The following is a 21,834-nucleotide window of genomic DNA, read 5'->3' as shown; positions in this document are numbered from 1 at the left end:
TATTAAGGTACTACTTATTATGTCCAAGTAATAAAACACAGTTAAAGATTTTCTTCTTTATTATTCTTCAGTTGAAAACCACAGTTTAAAGTTAACAATCAACAGTATTCACACGGATATCCGTGGAGTATAACAATTAGTAAAAAGATTTAAGTATTAAAATATTCTAGTGTTCTAGTGGAAAACCACAATGTTTCTACTTGGAAATCTAAATCTATTCTCCTAGAAACCTGCTGTCTTGAAAATATATTCGCTCTCAAAATATAATAACTGACCAATCAAAATGAGCCCTATTGTGACTGTAATTGACAGTAAAAACCAATCAAATTCAAGAAAGCGTACGTGGTAAGTATTTAAAATATTAACAAGTTTTGACATCAACCAACACCTTATCAGTCAGGAGGTCTTAATATTTAAATTATCCAGACGATCACAATGACCTTATCATAAATGCATTTAGAAGCATTTTAGCACATTCTCGACTATCGAAGATTAAAGTGCATAAATGTGTCAAAGTTGAGACAACAATAAAGTTATGACATCTGTCATGAAAACATGAAGATTTTTCATAATTTAATGTTTTAGCAACATAAGGTTATTGAATAATTTATCCTTATTGTAGTTTCTTTATTAAAAATTCACATTTTAGTGCCTAAAGGGTGACCAAAATTGGTGGTCTTTGATCGTTAACCAATGTCGTAAATTTACCAACACTTTACGGTTTGTTTGGTCACGTGACATATCTTCCCGGGAGTCCTGCTAGTGCCTGTCAAAGTAAAATGAAAAAAACAGTTGCAATACACTAACGATCCTACATTTAAACCTGTTGGTAATATGGCAATAATCAGTGACAATTTTACAAAATTATAAGCGCAACTGGAACAAGATACACCCCTGTCTAGTCAAATAGACTTGCCATTAAATATCGTTCGAAAACATAAATTTTTGTCATACTGACACCTGTTCCGAAACTGAACAAAACGTCAGAAGACGTTGTATTATTTTAATAACTAGATTTAACGCAGTCTTATAACTATATATTTACTACTGTTTACTTCTAAAACAGTGTAGTGATAGTAAGTTTATAGGCCACTTCCAACAGCCTTGTTGTTTGGTTAACCCTTTGGCAGTGGCTAGAGATCCGGAATCGGTTCCCTAGACTGTAGTCTAAATAATGAGACCTCGGGCAGACCGATTTTACATTTTGATATTTTACGTTGTCTACCTAGAGGTCTCGGTTGTCAGACTATTCCCCCCCAAGATGATTCCCCCTCAAGACAATTCCCCCCCAAGACAATTCACTCCCGGACAATTCCCCCCACAATGTTATGTAAGGGTGACAGTTCCCCCTCTCCATATTATAATATGTTTAAAGGGTTGTAAAGTTTATTTAATATGGAAAAATTCTATACTCCAATACTGTATATTTAAAAGTAAATAGAAAAACTTATATTTGATGCATTAATTTGGTACCCAAAATAAGGATTTTTTTATGTGAAGTAGTAGCATTTTGGATAAGTAGCCATGGCTGAGAAGTTAATTTTTTTTAAAGCAATTTATTTATTTGTTAACAGTATCTATAATGGAACCTCTATGCAAAGATGTATGTTAAAAAAATAGAAAATATTTACATTTAATAAGGTAATCTGATCGTCAAAATAGCATATAGTTTCCCGATGTTGGACAATAAAACTGTCTTAATCATATTAATTGGGGAAAACTAAAAAGATTACAGTAATGTTAATAAAAGCCAATAATATCACTTTAAACATTAATATGAAAAACTTGATCAAAAACGAAGCTGCAAACATGAATTAAAAAAACGATGAAATATCAATACAGTTTTACAAGTTGAAACGTCCTTGGAATTCATCATGAAATTTATTAAGGATGTTACATGTGTCGGTTTGCTTTCATTCCAGAAAGCATGGAGTAATAGTATTTTCTCTGGATAAAAAGTACTATATCCTTACAATACAGGTTTTGATAAATTTCTTACAAGAAGAAGTTGATTGGCATTATCTAATTTTGGTTTATCACAATTTCCAACAAGTGCTTCATCAAAAGTATCACACAAAGTAATACTGATAATTGTCATTATACATGGACAAATTGTTATATTGTTTATAAATATCATAATCACAATTAAAATGTAACAACAACAGTATCATAATTGATTGATCAATGTCAGCTTTGATTACTGTTTTACAGCTGGTAATTCAATCAAGAGGTGTGAAAGATTGACTGGTTACCGTTTTGATTAAATTTGTTTATTGCAATAATGTCATTACGCGATTCTGGTAATCAGCACCTTTCAATCGAGTTGAGAAGTCAAAGGAACAATGATTTGTTTGTATGTATCCCTTAATTATTATACATTTTAATTTTTAGGGATTTTTTCTGGAATAAAATATCCCAAAAAGGTTTGAGATTTATTTTATACAAGTACTATTTCCTGTTTCATGTGTAAATAATCCTTCTATAAGATGGAAGTATTTATCATATTCTACATATATATAAAATCAAATAAAGCGGATGCAGTTGTCCTGTGAGTTATAATTGTCCGTAAGTACTGACCTGGCACTCATTAATCTTTGCCAATAATTTCTGGCGTTTTCATATTTTATGCGATACATTTTTGTGTATTTGTGTCCTGAAAATATCTACATTAGTTAAAATAATGGATACAGTTAACCAATGGCACAGTTAACATAATTATTTAAAAATCTCTTTTTGAGTCTTTTGGCTGAATTTTGTTCTTTAATAAGTGCATCAGTTATCGATATTATACTCTATGATAATAATTATTTTCAAGACACCTCTTTCCATTCACATTCATTAGATGTAGATAATTATAGATATTGAAAAATCCGCAGGGGATTTTGTCCTACACTCAATATACAGATATTAGAAAGAAGAACCTTGGTAATACACAATGGCCCACTATTCAGAAAAATAATGATAATTCAATGTCTTCGAAAAATGCTAAGCTGCTTCTTAAGATAGCTAAGTTTATTAAAGAAGCCACACAAAATAGTCAATACACTTAAAAATGATACCACATTATATACCGTGCCGCTAAGATCTAAGGAATTAATGTAGAAAATTAAGAAAAATAATTGTCATGTTTTTTTTTATGGAAGAGGTAATTAAGTATTAAGATTTATCACACCGCTAATATGTAAGAAATTAATTGCATAAATTGTTTTTACTCAAAAATTGATATTTCAAACAAAATAGAAGTGAAGTTTAACCACTTTCAAATCTTTTATAATACTCATAATGGATACTCCTAACCAACCACTAAATTTCAAATTTCCAAAACGCACTTTTGGAATAAAAAATCCTGAACAGCGCTCATTCAGTGTTCTGTGCTTGGCTTCTCTATGATGAGGTACGTATTCTCTGATTTAACATGTTTTCATCATGAAAAACTTTTTAGATCATTTCTTAAATTTGTAACATTATGTAAATGGTAAGAAAATACTGGAGTCAATACCCCTAAAATGTACCAGAACAAAAATTTTCCGGGGAACCTCCCCGTACCTCCATTATGGGAGGAGGTATCTCCCTCCAGTACCTACCCCACCTTTCGCGGCCCCAATATCAAACACCTCCCGACGCCCGTCCTAAGAATATTTTCACAATGTCTAACTAAAAAATATAGATAATAGAATAAAGGACATAAATATAATTATCCAATGAACTGTTAGTTACCAGGTCAAAGAATAATAATTTTTTCATGTAGAATAATAAAAAGCTCACCTTAGAACAAAATTAGTAAAAAAAGATATTTTTATATCAGTATAAAAAAAAAATTATATAAATAAAATAAGGTGACAATTCCCCCCCAGTTTGGGGGGGAATCGTCAGGGGGGGAATTGTCAGAGGGGGAATAGTCTTGGGGGGGAACTGTCTGGAATTCAGAGGTCTCAACCAGAAACAATCAAAACTGTGGTGGAAACTGTGGTCAATTGAAATTACGATTTATCAGTAGTCACGATTTTTCTTTAGCCCTAACTGCTTACCTGTTGTTTTAAATCATAAATAGTAAATAAAAAACATAAGAACAGGACATATTTATCAAGAATTTCTGTTGTAAAAAATTTAAACCTCTAACGTTTCAATCGTCTTCATGTAATGGCGGTTGGAGGCGTGACCAATGAAAACGCTTCGTGTAGTAATGTGTTTACCGGTGATCGGCCATTTTCCGATATGTAGTACACTCGTGTTAAACCTTGGCATTTTTTTTAACTGTCATAGTTTGAATTTTTCTCAAGAAATCTCGGTAATATATACATCATTGAAAAGGAAAAATTACAGGCTTTCTGTGTATGTATTTCTTTTTTTTATCCGTTGCATTATCATAACATAATTCCTGCCCAACGGATTCCATTGAGTGTTACTTACGCAAAGAAGAGGACAGTGCTACCACATTCTTTACCTTTTCTGGTTTGTACTCGGAGGCGGATATCGACAAGTCAAAATAATATAACGATATTCAACTCTCGAGTACAATTATTTGGACTACCCTAGACTGCAAACTTATTCATCCGGAACCCGTTCTCTAAGTTGCTAAGCAAAATACCGTGCATAGGCTAGGGAACTGGAACTTTATTTATATGCATAATGCAGCTGAAATCCGTTTTGTTTAGTTTTGACCTTGTTCTCGATTAACTTTGGGTTTCCGATGAGGCATAAAAAAAAAAGTTGTTTGTTTCCGGTGACCTGACCTACCCTATTTTTTTACCGCCGACCCTAAACTTTTTTAGCTGTAAAATCGGGCCGCATATTTTAGCAAATAAGTATATTATTATTTTTATAGCTCTTTGCACGAATGGACTACTCCATCGATTGGGCGAGTGGTTTTTTCGTGGTAACTTTACCAAATTGAGAAATTACATCAGGCAAAATTACCTGGATTGACCGGAATTTACCCGTGAATCGTAAAAATATCAAAACGTCGTGCTGGTAATTTTCCATTTCACAAGCACGTGCGCCCTATCGTAATATCTAATTTACATCGCGGTTACTTTTGACACAAACAACGCGCATAGTGCATTCATTTTTTAATATAATCGCTTCAAATTTTCAACACCGCTTGAGAACTAATACAGTTTGAGTTCTATAACAATTTTAATAAGATATCCACAGGAATGTAGGCAAAATTCTTTAAAAACGATCAAATTTTCATATAATGTTTTGTAAAATTTCTAACAGCCTATCTTGATTATTTACTTCTTTCTTAAAGTAAATAAACGGTACATACTATGGTAATAAAATTCAGACTTTTGACCAGAATGTACAAAAAACACAATTAAAAAATCTTAAATAATGAAAAAGCAGCAGCAATTTAAATACATGGAGTAAAACGATTTTTGGCAAACAGACTTCTGTTAGCACGGCAGAATAGGTTACGTGACCTCGTGAACGTAAATAGAAATGTGGTTTTAAAATAAAGCAGTATGATGTTGTTGCGGATTTTAGTAAGTTTTAAATTATTCATTGTACATGTATTTTTTGACACCACACTTTTTTAGATATTCTTTTCTAAGGGTGGGCGATATACCGCGGTAGACCGGTTATTGCGATGTTTTTTCCGACGATACGATATTGCGATATGATTTTCGAATACCGGTTATTTTATAACATTAAGTAACACTAACGTTAACCAAGAAGATTCACAAAAAAAGATCATTTTCTTGCCAGCACGATTCAACTTTGTTTTCAATGTTCTCCTTTCATTTCCGGTGCAGGTAGCAGACTGGTTTACAGCTATTTTACGGACCCAATTCCACATAATAAAACCAATAAGAAAATTTAGATAAATATAATTTCGTATTTGTCAGCGACTCATTAGTAATTTTTCTATCAACTAGAATTCATTATTCATACAACAGCTATACCACTTTCCTCGTTTATAATCGGTGAATTGAGCAACCTGTGTTATATGATTGTATCCGTAAACCGAATGTAGTGCCGCACAATAAACTAAATAATATTTTGACGCAGTCTACTTTCGCTTTTGAATATCCGGTAATCGGCATCATAGCAACATGTCGGACTTCGACATTGTTGAAAATAAAAAGGCAAAATCATCTATATGGCAGTATTTTGGGTTAAAACGTCAGAACGGCGAGTTGGTTGTAAATACGGCAGTTTGTAAAATTTGTAAAATGTGCGTAAAATACAGCGGCGGAACATCAAATTTAGGGTCACATATGAATGCGCATCACCCTTCTAAAAGTTCTATCAGCACGGACAAGTTAAGGCAGCCCACGGACAAGTTCAGGCAGCCATCCGAAGAATCATCTGATCAAAAACCCATCAAGGTGATCAAAAATGTCACTGGTACTTCTTCCACTCAGTCCTCTATTCCCATGTTACTTGCCAGCAAGACTAAATACGCTGCAAACTCGGACAAAGCTAAAACAATAACATCAACTGTTACTAACTTTCTCATTCATGATATGAGACCATTTCGTACTGTTGAAACTCCATGGTTCAAGAAGATGGTAGCAGCTCTCGATCCCAGGTATTCCCATCCCAGGTCGCAAACAGTTCTCGTCGATTCTGATCCCTCAAAAATATGCAGAAGTGCGGGAGATTGTGAAGTTAGACCTCAAAAATGCTGAACAGGTAAAATACAGGGACTTGTATGAAAATTTTAGTTTTCTAATTATTACTTATAAATTATTATAAATAACACTTGAAAGATTAAGATTTTAGTATCATTTACAATAAAAAGCATTTTAAACACATTTGCTTTTTGAAGGGTCCTACTTGGGCCTAGGGTCAGCAGACTCGGCACTGGTCAGCACATAGTATTATAATATTCTTGCAGAGTGGTTTGAACATTGGACTGTGTGATTTAGTAAGACCTTTTCTTCTACACAGCCTCAGTCTACCCTGCTGTAAAATGTGTACCAAAATAAGTATTTTGAAATACAAAATTAATGCTCAAGTGATTATCGTTATAGATTGCTATAACCACGGATGGCTGGACGAGTAGAGCCACAGAAAGCTACATCACGGTCACTTCAACACACATCAACGAAAAATGGGAGATGAAGAACTATGTACTGATGACTAGAGCCATGCCTGATAGTCACACAGGTATATGGTATATTTGAACAGCACAATATCTTAATATAAAATTATTAAATTAAAAAATCCTTTAAGCATCGGTCCTTACGTTTTCATAGTAATTGATTAGAAAATCTCTTTCCCATTTACTCATTTGTTCAAAAGTTGCCATCAATCAAACCGAACCTGTAATTTTTTATATTGCTTTAGACAGATCCATTAATTATGAAGTCCATTGTTAGGGAGTATGCCAGTATGGATAGTGGAACATTTTTAAATGATGTCCAGAAACAAACTCAGTTGAACCTTGTCCGAAAAACTGTCTTTCTTTCAATGTTTGCAAATTACACATACAATCTTTTTTTTCAGGGCAAAATATTGCAGATTTCCTGAAGGAAGCCCTGGTAGAGTGGGGAATTCCACAGACCCCTCTCTACTTAGTATCTGACAACGCTGCCAACATGAAGAGGGCAGGGGAGATTCTGCAGTGTGAATTACATCTCGGGTGCTTCGCTCATGTGTTAAATCTTGCTGCTCAAAAGGGTCTTAAAGTCAAAGGTGTTTCAGCTATTCTTGCCAGAGTTAGACATATCGTAGCTTTTTTCCATCGCAGCACTACAGCTGCCGCTCTTCTGAAGGTTAAGGCCAGTAATCTTGACTTACCGAACCATAAACTCATAATAGATGTTGCAACTAGGTGGAACAGTGCTTATGATATGTTGGAGAGATATTTAGAAATGCAGGCTGCAGTAGTTGCTGCCTTGTTGTCAGGTGAACTAGCACACAAAGACAAGAATATGAAATTCCTACAAGATGATGGCATAACACTTGCAACTAAGGTCACGGAATGTCTTAAACCTCTCAAGCAGGCGACTACCATGTTGTGTAGTGAAAAGAGTCCAACAGTGTCCATTATCATACCATTGTACAATAAACTTTGTAATGTTTATATGAATGTTTCAGATAATGACCTGCCCGCCATAGCATCCATGAAAGCAGCCATTGCAGATGATCTGAAAGGTCGTTATGATAAAAGCCATAACATACTACTGAAGGCTACAGCTCTTGATCCTAGGTTCAAGGTTCTTGCACATCTTGATGATCAAAAAAGGTTTGAGGTATACAATGATCTGACAACAGATCTTGCAAAATTGTCTAGGCCCGTTGCCGTTGTACAGGTGAAACAAGAACCTGGAACCTTGGGTACAAATGCTGTTACCAATCAGGGTGCAACACCTGAGTTACCAGCTTTACCTGGTACGTTACAGAAATCTTTTGACACTTCCCCTGTTGCCAAAAAACCAAAACTTGAGTCCAGTGCTTTGTCTGATTTGCTAGGTGATGTATATGTTACAAAGGTTGAGGAAGCTGTTTCTCCTTTAAAGCAGGCAGATATTGAAATTCACAAATACCAGGAACTGTCATCAGTTCCCCTTAGTGAAGATCCCCTAAAGTGGTGGAGGGATAACCAAGGTCATTTCCCCCTCCTATCTTACCTTGCAAGGAAGATGCTTTGCATCCCCAGTACTAGTGTCCCTTCTGAGAGGGTCTTCAGCACAGCTGGCGATATAATTTCAGATCAAAGAGCAAGCTTAAAACCAAAACGTGTTGACCAGCTGATATTCTTAAAAAAGAATATGGATGCTTAATATGCTAGCTTGTCTGTGCTGAAACTGTATTGCTAATGGTCACTCTGGTCAGTAGTTGATAAGTAATCAACAGTTAATACTTAATAGTATTTGTGTAATATAACATAATCTAGTCAAAACTTTTATTTTTTTGTTTACTGGTATTTTAAATACTATTTTTATTTATTGAGGAGGTACTCATTTTTAATTGAATAAATTTGAAAAAAACAGTATGATTCGTCATGTTTTTGTTCATTAAATAACTGGTACAATATATCGCAGTATATTGCAATATCCACATACAATATTGCAATATATCGCAATACCAATTTTCGTGGCAATACCCACCCCTATTCTTTTCAAACAATAATGTAAAATTCCTTGAGGGCAAATAGGTCACAGAGGTAGGCTATCCACTATCATCGTTCACGGTTTGACACATTTACATGTCAGTTTATTCAGGATATTGCACATTCGCTTTAAAAAAAAGATAAAGAAAAACCTTTTTTATTGATTTCTTCTCAACAATTTAAGGAATCGAGAAAGTACGATTAGACAGTGATGTGTCACATGGCGTGAAAACATGACGTAATGCCATGACAATCTCGGGCAACTATTCACTTTGATCTCCACTTCAGATGCCATAATAACTGACACACTTCTTTTAGCTCTTTGAGGGGGTGTTAATTGATGATGAAAACAAGGCTAATTACTTAGTTTATCATCAGAATAATTACCGATAATTGTTAATTTTTTTTTTTCACTTTCAACACGGGTCGACGTCGGGTGGATGATGATTATTGTGTCCATATTTTGGGACACTTTACAAAACAATTATTTTTCGGGATAACAGATTGCTAGTCTTCCATTTTTAATTATTTTAGAAATAAGCCCTGTTTCTTTGAGTCAATTGAAGTTATGACGTTTGGAGGTCCACTAAAGTCTGAGCGGGTCTACTAGATTTCAGCAGTTCCCTTACAGAAGCAAGCCTCTGTGGCGTACATGCTGCGTATTTGCTGTGTATATGCCGCGAACACAGTAGTACGCCAGAGGAGTACATTTTACATACACCGCATGCCGCGTACATGCCGCGTACTATTTCGACGAGTACACAGCATGTACGCAGGAGGTCACTAGTACACTTCAAGTACGCAGCACAGACTCTGAAAATTTAAGGAGTACACTGCATGTACGCAGGAGGGACTTGTACAAGAAAATAGTACACTGCATGTACACTGCAGATACTTCGAAATTTATAACACTTATATTTAGTTGCATTAAAGTTGTTTCCCCTTGATGCAGTTACGCCATTTTCTTCAGATGTTTACCAAATTACATGCTACAAAAATTGATTTATTTCATTGAAAAGTAGATGAAGAAAAGCATACTAATTTATTTGATAGCATCAATCTACATTATTTTGGTAAGGGTAAATACTTATTGATGCATGTCACTTATCTTTTTTCTGTTTTTTTCTGTCCAAATGATCAGCATTTGCATAAGAAAGTTGGTGGGGTAAGGAATTTACATTATCACAGCAGTTTCGCCACAAGAGTACACAGCATGTATGCAGCAGGAGTACACAGCATGTACGCCGCAGGACTCGGGCCAGGAGTACACAGAATGTACGCCGCAGGAGTACACAGCATGTACGCCGCAGGACTCGGGCCAGGAGTACACAGCATGTACGCCGCAGGGGTAGTACACCGCAGGCTCATTTGCATGTGAAAAGTGTATGTGCCGCGTACATGCTGCGTACTATTTCCCGCATACTAAATTCCTCTAGCGTACATCCTGTGTACTATGTAGTCCACAGCATGTACGCAGCAAGTAGTACGCGGCAGAGCTCATTTGCATGTCAAAAGTGTACTACAAACGTACTTTCGGTGTATGTGCGGTGTATATCCTGCGTACTATTTAAAGCCCTTGATTTCAGTACACATCATGTACGCATCATATACGCTGTATGTACACAGCAAGAGTACGCAGCAGGCCTTTTTCTTCTGTTAGGGTTGGTGGACCTGCTGAAAAAAGTTAAGGTCGAGGCCTGCAGAGGCTTGAAAAGTCAGGTTTTAGATGGGATTTATAGTAGTAGTAAGACGTTGAACAACCACTTGCAGCTTTAATAATTCACAATTTGGGCATACCAGTCAAAACTTCATTGTCTGGCATTTCCAGTTAATCCAGAATTTTAGATTGGGGTAGGGGGTGATGGTATTAATCTCAATGCAGATCAAAGATGCAAATCATATTCCTGGCCAGTGTGCTTTTACTTGGTTTTAGTTTGAAATATAAATGTTGGTTGTTGAATAATATTCAATATTAAAATTATATTATTTAAAGAGAGAATCCACAGCAAGATTTCATTCAAGTTTCACGTTTAATTAAATATAAACCATGTTCTCCGCAAGTAATTGCCAACTTCTCCACATGAATTAGCGACGGAGAATGAATGATATAGGACACAACGATCCTATGACCACTTGATCCGTAGATCGACTGCTCTACCTTGAGCTAATCGGATGGGCTTATAAATCTGGAAATGAAAAAACAACAACAACAAAACGCAAACATGTAAAGCAAATACTTATTTCATAATATTTAAATACACAATCAAATGGCATTTTATATTGCTAAAACATCATCAAAGTCATTGTACATCCGGGTGTAAATCAAACATAACAATAGGATGCATGTTTATAAGGTTTATAATCTCCCTGTTTGAAACTACGATAGTGTTACATGTAGGTAAAAAAAAAAAAAAAAAAAAAAAAAAAAATGCCTACCTACCTACACTATTTTTTTTGGCCATGTCACTGGAAACAATTTTTTTTTAGGTCTGACGTAGTTACTCGGTGTAATGACAGAAAACATCATGGTTAATTTTACTGATAAAAAGGTTGGAAAGTTCGGGATTTGAAGATATATTTATCAACTTTCATTTACCCTATACATGATTTTTAATGTTTCTACTAATGCAAATTTTCATCCATTTTAAAAACGTCCCTGTAGAAGCTTAGATTAAAAAAGTTACTGGAAATTTTGTTGTACGTCTGCAGCCGACTTTGGTGCTATCAAGTTCACATCACTGCCATGTGACATATGTAATCGCACTATTTTATGCACTGTTTTGGAAGGTGTACGCATTATATATCAATGCGATCATTACTACACACTTCATTTTTTTTTTCTCTTGTCAAGTAGGCTGCGAACACTGGGTTCATCTAAACTTTTGTATAAAACAAAATGTGCCAAATTCCTCTGTAAACACTGCAGTCCAGAAAAATGAAAGAAAAAACATCAGACAGTGTGTATTAAAAAAGCAGAGTGATTATTTATGTTCTTAGCCCCTTATATGTTAAAAAGTTGAAAAAATTATTCTCCAAGGCCATAAAAACATATAGGGTCGAGCCAAAAATTTAGGGTAGGTCGGGATACTGGAAACAATTTTTTTTTTACGCCTTATGTCAAGTTTTATTGCAGCATCCATGACAGTTATGGTGTAGCACATTACTTACAGTGACTGCATAAATATTTAAGCCAATCAAAAGCTTCGTAACAAGTATCAAGTAAGATGTGTCGAAATAGGGGTGTTAGAAAAAAGTATGGCCGATCACACTAGTTGTTGTTTACCTTTTGATTTCTGGCAGTCAGTTGTTTAGAATAAGATGTTATTGGTATGATTCAATGCATAAAAGGTTAGTGTACATGCAACATCTAATAGAGTCACGTATGTTACTGAATGAAAAAGCGCGGCCATGTTGCTTGTTATGTGCGTCGAAACTGGTGAGTCTGGGATATTATTATCTTAATTAATTTTACCATGCCCTTGCATTTATCTGCGTTTACTGTCTCCAAATGTTATTAAATTTTGCTTTAAACTTGTACTATGTTTAAATGATTTAAATATAAAACAATATTGGTTTCTATTTGCGTCATTACATGTTTATAGATGAACAAATTTGAATTTATTAATTGCCCTTAAAACTTCATACAGATTCTTTGATCACTTTAAATACCGGTTTGTAACACCTCGGCATTTCACGTTCAAAGATATGTAATCAATACTAATTAACAGAAATTACTTAATTTGTTTTAATTGTTTTTTTTATTGTCTTATACCTTTTAAGTTTAAATTTCAAGTTTATTTCGGCTCCAGTGTCGACGATTTTGCACTCATTCGTACTAGTTTATTTTATCATTCCAATATGGCGGACAGTATGCGGCGAGTACACTTCTGTAGACACAGTAAACACAAATAAATAAAAGGGCATAGCTTGCTAAAATGGTAAAATTAATTAATTTATTAAGATAAGAACATGCACATGATACTTACCAAAAGAAAGAAAGTGAATTTCGACAGTTTTATGCATAGAAAATAAAATTCCGGTTCCCTAGCCTATGCACGGTACTTTGGCTAGAGAACCAGTTCCCGGACGAATAAGTTCGCTGTCTAGGGAACCGATTCCAGTTCTCTAGCCACTGCCTAACCCTTTAGCGACATGGTTAGTGTCTACAGATCTCGAGATCTGGGGTTCGAGCCCCAGTAGGGACCTTGGTATTTTCTCTCCCAGGGTTTACTTTAATAGTATGTAATTCTAAATGAGTAAAAGCTTCAAACCGATCTGGCGGTGTGTATCGGGTCCCTCTGTGGTAAATGAGAAAAAGGATCCCTCTCTGTTTGCGCACAGGACCTTCTATGCGGTAAACAATGAACTCCAGTGTTGGAGCTCGCAAAATCAAAAATTTCGCCCAGGACATGGGTTATGCATAAAAACATGAACCATGGGAAGACGTAGCTATATACCCTTGTTTTCTTATCGTTATATTTGTTTTATCTGTTGACACAAGTCCAAACGAAGATGGAATGTAGACAGAGGGTACCAGCTCGGATGAACATTGTTTGATATTTATGAAAATTAATACAACTTCCTTTGAATATAGCAAGTATCTAGTACCTTAGATGTGAAGTTGTTGATCCCATCTTATTATGCCCCCCTTCGAAGAAGGAGGGGTATATTGTTTTGCAGATGTCTGTTGGTTGGTCGGAATGTAGACCAAACCGTTTCCGGATGATAACTCAAGAACTCTTGGGCCTAGGATCATGAAAGTTGATAGGGAGGTTGACCATCACCAGCAGATGACCCTATTGTTTTTGAGGTCTGTATGTCAAAGGTCAAGGTCACAGTGACCCTGAATAGTAGAACGGTTTCCGGATGATAACTCAAGAACCCTTGGGCCTAGGATCATGAAAGTTGATAGGGAGGTTGGTCATGACCAGCAGATGACTCCTATTGATTTTGAGGTCAGTATGTCAAAGGTCAAGGTCACATTGGCCGGGAACAGTTAAACGGTTTCTGATCTTCTTGTCCAAAACCATAGGGCCTAGTGCTTTGATATTTGGTATGTAGCACAATCTAGTGGTCCTCTACCAAGATTATTCAGATTATTTCCTTGGGGTCAAATATGGCCCCACCCCGGAGTCACATGGTTTATATAAACTTATATAGGAAAAAACTTTGAAAAACCTCTTCTCCAAAACCACAGGGCCTAGGGCTTTGATATTTTGTATATGAGATCATCTAGTGGTCCTCTACTAAGATTGTTCAAATTATTCCCCTAGGGTCAAATATGGCTCCGTCCTGGGGGTCACATGGTTTAGATAGACTTACATAGGGAAAAACTTTGAAAATCTTCTTGTCGAAACCACAAAGACTATGGCTTTGATATTTGTAATGTAGCATCATCTAGTGGTTCTCTACCAAGTTTGTTCAAATTATCCCTCTAGGGTCAAATTTGGCCCCGCCCCAGGGGTCACATGGTTCATATAGACTTATATAGGGAAAAACTTAGAATCTTCATGTCCATAACTTACATCATTCAAATTTGGACCATATGTATAGTTTTGAGTGGCAAGATGAACCTTGACATGAGTTGACCTTGATCTTGACCTAGTGACCTACTTTCACATTTCTCAAGCTACAGCCTTCAAATTTTGACCACATGCATAGGTTTGTGTACCGAAAATAACTTTGATCTTGAGATTGACCTAGTGACCTACTTTCACATTTCTGAAGGTACAGGCTTCAAATTTGGACCACTTGCATAGTTTTGTGTTCCGAAATAAAATTTGACCCTGATTTTGACCTAGTGACCTACTTTCACATTTCTCAAGCTACAGCCTTCAAATTTGAACCACATGCATTGTTTTGTGTACCGAAATGAACTTTGATCTTGAGATTGACCTACTTTCACATTTCTCAAGCTACAGGCTTCAAATTTGGACCGCAAGCATATTTACTTTTGTGTTCTGAATTGAAATTTGACATTGATTTTTACCTATTACCTACTTTCACATTTCTCAATCTACAGCCTCCAAATTTGAAGCACATGCATAGTTCTGTCTACCGAAATGAACTTTAACCTTGAAATGATCTAGTGACCTAATTTCACATTTCTCAAGCCACAGCTTTCAAATTTGGACAACATACATATTGTTTTGTACCAAAATGAAATTTGACCCTGAGCTACAGGAACCCTCTTTGACAAACTTTTCTATCGACACTGGCACCCTCAACTTCAGTGTTAAAATTTTGAGATGGTATACTTATTGAAAACAACATTTTTTCTAAGGGAAATAAATCATGGTGTTTTACCTCCCTTAATACAAATGTATGCTTTTAAATTGAAAATAAGCAATTTCATAAAACATGCATATTTAAATTATCATCAAATTTACCTATACCTTAGTGTTTCTTAAATCACTTTTAAAGTAGATTTAGAATTTGTATAATTTGATTTGATACAAAGATGGGCTATTCATGTATAGCTAGTGTGAGAAGGGGGCATTTCAGCAGCACATCTGTACCATAACAAATATAGAAATCCCGGTCGGCCCGGTCACACAAGTCCATATTATTGTGCTGCTTTTAAATACGAATACCATCTCATAATTCAAACACTGAAGTTAAATTGAGAGGGCGCCAGTGCCGATAGAAAATTTTGTCTGAGAGAGTCAAGAGGGATCCTGTTAGGCAAAATTGCGCCAACTGAGGGATCCTGTGCATAAACAGAATCAAAAGTAAGGCATTTTTAAGGAAACATGATGAAAATAACCACGTAGAGTGTATTTACAAATAAGATGCCATCATGGGATCAACAACTTCACATCTAAGGTACTAGGTACTTGCTATATTCAAAGAAAGTCGTATTTAAGTTTCATAAACATCACACTATTGTCATCCAAACCAGTACCCTCCTTCTATATTCCATCTTCATTTGGACTTGTGTCATTGATAAAACAAATGTAATGATAAAAAGGCAGGGGTATAATTTATAGCTATGTCAGGCTTTCAAGTAATCCTACGTTTTCCTACTTTTAGGTCTGTTCCTACCTTTTTTCCTACTTTTTTTTTTAAAAACTCCTACTATTCCTACTTTCTTTTATCTAAAGAAGCAGGAATATGTTTTAAAACAAATGTTGTTTGTCTATTTGTATAATGAATTTTGTTACATAATATAAGGACTGATGGTGTACTGTGAGGCTCTAGAGAACTTTGACATGCTGCTAGTGCCCGCTTATACATGCAGAAACATGCTGACAGTTTGTTATATAAGTTGAATACTGATCTTGATATTGGAGCATAAAAGGTTGCCGGCAGCTATGCTCCCCCCCCCCCCCCACCAGTTGTCTGAGAAGTTACCTATACTCGTCAAAGTTGCATCCAACTTTTTGGGCAAAGGGTTAGTATTTTCTCAAAATTTAGACCAAAAAATGTACCAGATGCCTCCATTTCATACCTGTATTTCAAAATTTTCCAGGGAGAGAACACCCTAAACCCCCACTAAAATGGGGGTACCCCTCCCAGTACTTCACAATTTAGACCAAAAAATGTACCAGAGCCCACCATTTTGTACCTGTATTTCAAAATTTTCCAGGGGGAGTGCGGATGTTGCAGGTCAAAGTAAGGTAAACTCTCTGGGGTTATGCTATAACTTAATCAAAGCAGCCATAAGAAAACAAAATTGAAGCATTAGCTAAGGACACAGCTGTCAAAATGTTTTTGAAAAATGGGAAAAGAATTAAATGACCTCATAAATCGCTTCATGCATGTTCATGAAATTGGTCTGAATGGACCTTTCTCAAGCCTTTTCCAAGCGGTTCTGCTTGACTACAATTAAGAGCTATTGAAGCCTCTAAAGGAAACAACTTCTTTTTAATGTATTGATGGATATTTACCAGATCCTCTCAAGTTTGTGCAAATGGTTCCACTTAACCTCCCCCTTTCTTGCCAGAATCCTTTCTTGATAAATGTTTTTCACACTACACAAAATTGTTGCATGTGTTATGACATATATCTAAAGTCAAAAATCAAGGTCAGGCAAGCTATTTTAGAGCCGTCATGGTCCTTTTCTTTTAAATTCCATAGTAGCTTCATTTATTGACATATTGAAAGAGCCCTTATCACCTGTAGCTTTTGTTTTTTAGCTCACCTGTCATGAAGTGACAAGGTGAGATATTGTGACCACTTGATGTCTGTCGTCCGTCAACAATTTCTAAAAAAATCTTCTTCTTGAAAACCACTGGGCAGAATTACACCAAACTTCACAGGAATGATCCTTGGATGGCCCCCTTTCAAAATTATTCAAAGAATTGAATTCCATGCAGAACTCTGGTTGCCATGGCAACCGAAAGAAATTTTTTTTAAAATCTTCTTGTCCAAAACCACTGGGTCTAGGGCTTTGATATCTGGTGTGTAGCATCATCTAGTGGTCCTCTACCAAAATTGTTCAAATTATCCCCCTAGGGTCAAATATGGCCCCGCCCCGGGGGTCACATGGTTTATATAGATTTTTATAGGGAAAACTTTGAAAATCTTCTTGTACAAAACCACATGGCCTAGGGCTTTGATATTTGTTTTGTTGCACCATCTAGTGGTCCTCTACCAAGGTTGTTCAAATTATCCCCCTAGGGTTAAATATGGCCCCGCCCCGCGGGTCCCAAGTTTTTACATAGACTTATATAGGAAAAAAAGTTTAAAAATCTTCTTGTCTGAAACCACAACACTTAGACCTTTGATATTTGGTTTGTAGCATTGTCTTATGGTCCTCAGCCAAAATTGTTCAAATTGTACCCCTTGGGTGAAAAGAGGCCCTGCCCTGGGGGTCCAAAGTTTTATATAGACTTATATAGGAAAAATCTTTAAAAATCTTCTTGTCTGGAACCATATGACCTAGGCTTTTGATATTTGATATGATGCATTGTCTAGTGGTCCTCTACCAAAATTGTTCAAATTATGCCCCTGGGGTTAAAAGAGGCCCCGCCCTGGGGTCACTTAGTTGTTATGTGAGTTATGTTGGAAAAATACTTTAAAAATCATCTGATCCTATTTCCAAGACTGTTTAATTATAATTACCTGATGACCCCAAGTAATATGTTGTCACTTTACTGTGACCTTGACCTACTGACCTACTTTCTTGTTTTTTAAGATACAGCCTTGAAATTTTGATGACATACACAGTGTTGCACATAAATCGTAAAACTGAATTTCATTGACCATGAATGTGACCTACTGACTTTCTTGATATTTTGACATTTGAAACATGTAGCTCATATTACTCAGGTGAGCGATCCAGGGTCATTATGACCCTCTTGTTTCTTTTTTAGGTAGAAAACAATGTAAGACAGTACAGGTAGTGTGATGGCTCTCCCAGTGGCAGGGATAGTGTGTATTGTACTCGCTTGCTGGGTGGTTCTAGTGTTAGCTCTCTTTGGATTATACAGATTTCTGAAGGTAAGCATTTTCTTAATTCTTCACATTTTTGAGGCCCGATCAATGAAGAGGTAAGGGGTTATGTTGTTTTGCTTATGATGGTCCATATGTTCTGCACCATGAGAAAACCAACATAGTGCATTTGCGACCAGCATGGATCCTGACCAGATTGCACATCCATGCTGTTTGCTAACAGTTTCTCTAATTGCAGTAGGCTGTGAAAGCGAAAAGCATGGATCCTGACCAGACTAGGTGGATGCGCATGCTGGTCGCAAATGCTCTATGTCGGTTTTCTCATGGTGTGGCTCATAATGTGTCTGTTGACCTGTTCCTTTGTAGATTATTAGGTTAACAATAAAATTCTCAATAACCAAAGAATGCTTTGGCCTAAAGTAGTTAAATTTCATAGGATGGTTTCCAGTGGACTATAGATGACCCTTATAGTTTTGGGAATCAGGCGGTCAAAAGTCGAGGTTAAAGCTATAGTGACCTCAAGACAGAAAATGGTTTCAGATCAGTAACTAGAGAAATTCTTAGGCTTATAATATTCAAAACTACATAAGATAATTGTTTGTGATCCTTTGATGACCACTTTTTTTTGCAAGAAATAAACGATACAGGGTAAAGTGTAGAACTTGTATGACTAGCTAGGAATATGTATGCAGAGTTGCAGTCTCTTACCAATGAAAATGTTTGACAAATATCCCTTTAATTTAGACAAAAGATATTAAGAAAGGTATATAATACAGCGTAAAAATCATTATTATCATTTATTATTTGGTTGGAGAGAATTTTCAGGTATTAAGGGGACGCATACTTTGAAATTAGAAAAAAGTGGGTGGGGTATGATAAAATTTCCCTGCAAAAAAGCACAAGGTTTTGGTACATGAAATGGATACTGTTTCAACTGTTATAAGTACACAAAGGATTGCTCACTAAAATAAAAATGAGAAAACTGAAACAAGAAAGTTATTGTTGAATTACATAAGACTTACTGTGTACATTCAAAGTCAACAATTAAGACTTTTTGGTGCGAAAATAATAGTGCTTCACCTTGTCCAAACATTTATCAATGTCGTACAGATTCTAATTTAAAGAAAGAATGTGAAATATGGTCACTGTCTTGCTTTTCATTTCGCATATGTAAGCTAAAATACATTATTTAGTTTGTTTACTAAGTAGTGCATAAGAAAAGATACGGTGGTCAAGGAATGCCACATTCCAAAACTAAAAGAGTATATTCCCCTTAATACATTAATCATTTATCGTTACAGAAGTCTAGTGGCTTACAATAAGGGCCTAGAAATGTTGCCATTATTAATTTTTAACTTGGTATTCATGAACTACAATGCACTTAAATATCAAAACACATTCAACAAACTTTTGAAAATGTATTGTCTTAAAAATCCCTAAAATAAGGTATGAAATTTGGTTGAGAGGTCTAATCAATGTGTATATGTGCAAAAGTAACATTCTAATCTTGTTCACAAAAGTTACTAATACACAGCAGGCATGTCAATGATCAAAACTGGACGAATATACAGTTATCCTCACTTTAATGTCATTTATAATTTGTCCTTGAATTCTCCACCATACTTTTCATAATTCTGTTTGCACGAGTTGCACGAGAATGCTGTCATTCACGTAAAAAATGGGGTCAAATAAGTTGTAAATGCAATATCATCTAAACGTAATTAATTGATTATGCAGTTCAAGATAAACTTTATCTCATAACGTAACGAACATGTATAATGTTGTAACAACAACTTTACTTACACTGATTTAAGTAGCAGTCGGTTTATAAGTGATTTTATTGATTTGTTTTTGTTGTCAAAAAGTATAACGGAAGTGCCTCACAACTGAAGCGGAAACCAGTTTGATGCGCAAAGTAGTCCAATGTAAGTAATATTTTTTGACAAATGTCCACAGATATTAATAATTTTCTAATATTAAAGACGAATATCTGAATAGGATTCATTATTTGATAAGAAATTATAATCATCGACATGTTTTTTTGAAAATCGTACACGTGCTGACACCTAAGTTGTCTCCCGTTGTTTATTAGAGTTACCTTTCGTCCGGCGCAATAATACATTTGCAGTGAATCGCCGAGAAGTCGTGGGAAAATTAAAAACAATGTAAATAAACTAAAATTAACCACCTTTTCAAGATGAATTTCAAGTGATCGTCATTATGCATTTAACCCGCCTGACCTGTGTAGCATCTTAGATATCTGTTCTAAGGTATTCATTGTGTAGTATGTCATGTTATGCCCTTGCAATGCTAATCCCACTCTGATTTTTTTGTTTACATTTTTATCAATGAGAAATATGGCGTCCATCCCGAGCTGAAATGACGTGGCGTTAAATTTTTACATGTTTAAGCAAACCTGGTGTGTTAGAAAGAAAATCTCATCCCTTCAACATTATTTGGAACACTGTTATTGTAAAAAACCTGTTTTTTCCTTATACAAAAGCTTAATATTTTGTGTTGAATGTACTTTCACAAAGACCTCTGTTTTCCTATTACATTCATAGTACCACATCATTATCCACAAAATACTGAATATTACAGGTGTCCATCAGTATTATATCAGTTTAAGAATATGTTTTTTATTTTCCCACCATCGATTTCTTGAATATGCACCCCTTCCGCATTTCTGTATGAACTGTGAATGTAGCAATATGCGTCCCCTTAAGACTGTGCTCTTTTATAATCAACTTTGTGTTCTGGGGAAGATTTTTTCATTTTACGTTTCACATTATATAGTTCTACGGAGAAATATTTCTGCTTACAGCATCGTGGAAATTGTGACTGTGAGTGTGCTCCCTGTGGAACTGAAGGTGGTGAAAGCTGTTCATGTTGTAAAGCAGTCTCTGACACCTGTGACTGTTGTAACCCTAGTCTCAATGGATGTTTGAATTCAGTTTGTCCTAAAAAGGTAGAAAAGAATAACTTTATTAGCATATTTGTATACATTCTCTGTAGCATGCTTAGGAGAATAATTTACTCTTTGCATACATGTATATAGAAGTTGTAGAACTACTTCAACAGTAGGCTTAATACTGGGATGTCCCTTGGATAAAAAGCACCTTTCCCCCTCTTAAACAGTAGTTGTAAAACTTGTAAACTTGTTGAAGTCAGAACATTTACATTGTATGCTGATTGTGCTTTAAATGAATTATGTCTCCCACCACACAGTGGTGTGGGAGACATATTGATTTACTCCTGTCTGTCTGTCTGTCACAAAGCTTGTCCACACTCTAAGTCGAACATTTCTCATCCGATCTTCACCAAACTTGAACAAAATGTGTTTGACCATAAGACCTCGGCCAAATTTGATAACT

General features: G+C 35.6%; 2 protein-coding genes across 5 annotated transcripts in view; both read left to right on the top strand.

The window, feature by feature from the left end:
• The first annotated feature begins 732 nt into the window (after window positions 1-732).
• The window catches only part of LOC123533544 (uncharacterized), a 43,539-nt gene continuing 22,437 nt past the window's right edge, over window positions 733-21,834 (top strand). The window contains exons 1-3 of one of the 4 annotated variants that reach the window (XM_045315207.2): window positions 733-829; window positions 18,382-18,508; window positions 21,285-21,428. In XM_045315207.2, coding sequence (XP_045171142.2) covers window positions 18,416-18,508; window positions 21,285-21,428 — 237 coding nt within the window. In that variant the 5' untranslated portion in view covers window positions 733-829; window positions 18,382-18,415. Of the gene's footprint in view, window positions 830-12,174; window positions 12,501-18,381; window positions 18,509-21,284; window positions 21,429-21,834 lie in introns of those variants that run through there. The other 3 variants (XM_053519432.1, XM_053519430.1, XM_053519431.1) reach the window with 3 other exon arrangements.
• Window positions 6,057-8,735, top strand: LOC123562577 (E3 SUMO-protein ligase ZBED1-like). The gene is made up of 3 exons (XM_053520478.1): window positions 6,057-6,614; window positions 6,981-7,116; window positions 7,456-8,735. Exons 1-3 carry the CDS (start codon window positions 6,057-6,059, stop codon window positions 8,733-8,735), a joined length of 1,974 nt encoding a protein of 657 aa, XP_053376453.1.

This window comes from Mercenaria mercenaria, chromosome 12, assembly GCF_021730395.1.
Source record: "Mercenaria mercenaria strain notata chromosome 12, MADL_Memer_1, whole genome shotgun sequence".
NCBI classification, from domain to species: domain Eukaryota; kingdom Metazoa; phylum Mollusca; class Bivalvia; order Venerida; family Veneridae; genus Mercenaria; species Mercenaria mercenaria.
Note: the sequence above shows the minus strand (reverse complement) of the source record. Positions and strands in the feature narration are given on the sequence as shown.

What these genes read in the sequence shown, in the direction of transcription:
- LOC123562577 (XM_053520478.1), top strand. Translation starts at nt 6,057, where the DNA reads ATGTCGGACTTCGACATTGTTGAAAATAAAAAGGCAAAATCATCTATA. An exon ending in GAAGTGCGGGAGATTGTGAA is followed by an intron (nt 6,615 to 6,980) that starts GTTAGACCTCAA and finishes TTATCGTTATAG; the next exon opens with ATTGCTATAACCACGGATGG. An exon ending in CATGCCTGATAGTCACACAG is followed by an intron (nt 7,117 to 7,455) that starts GTATATGGTATA and finishes CTTTTTTTTCAG; the next exon opens with GGCAAAATATTGCAGATTTC.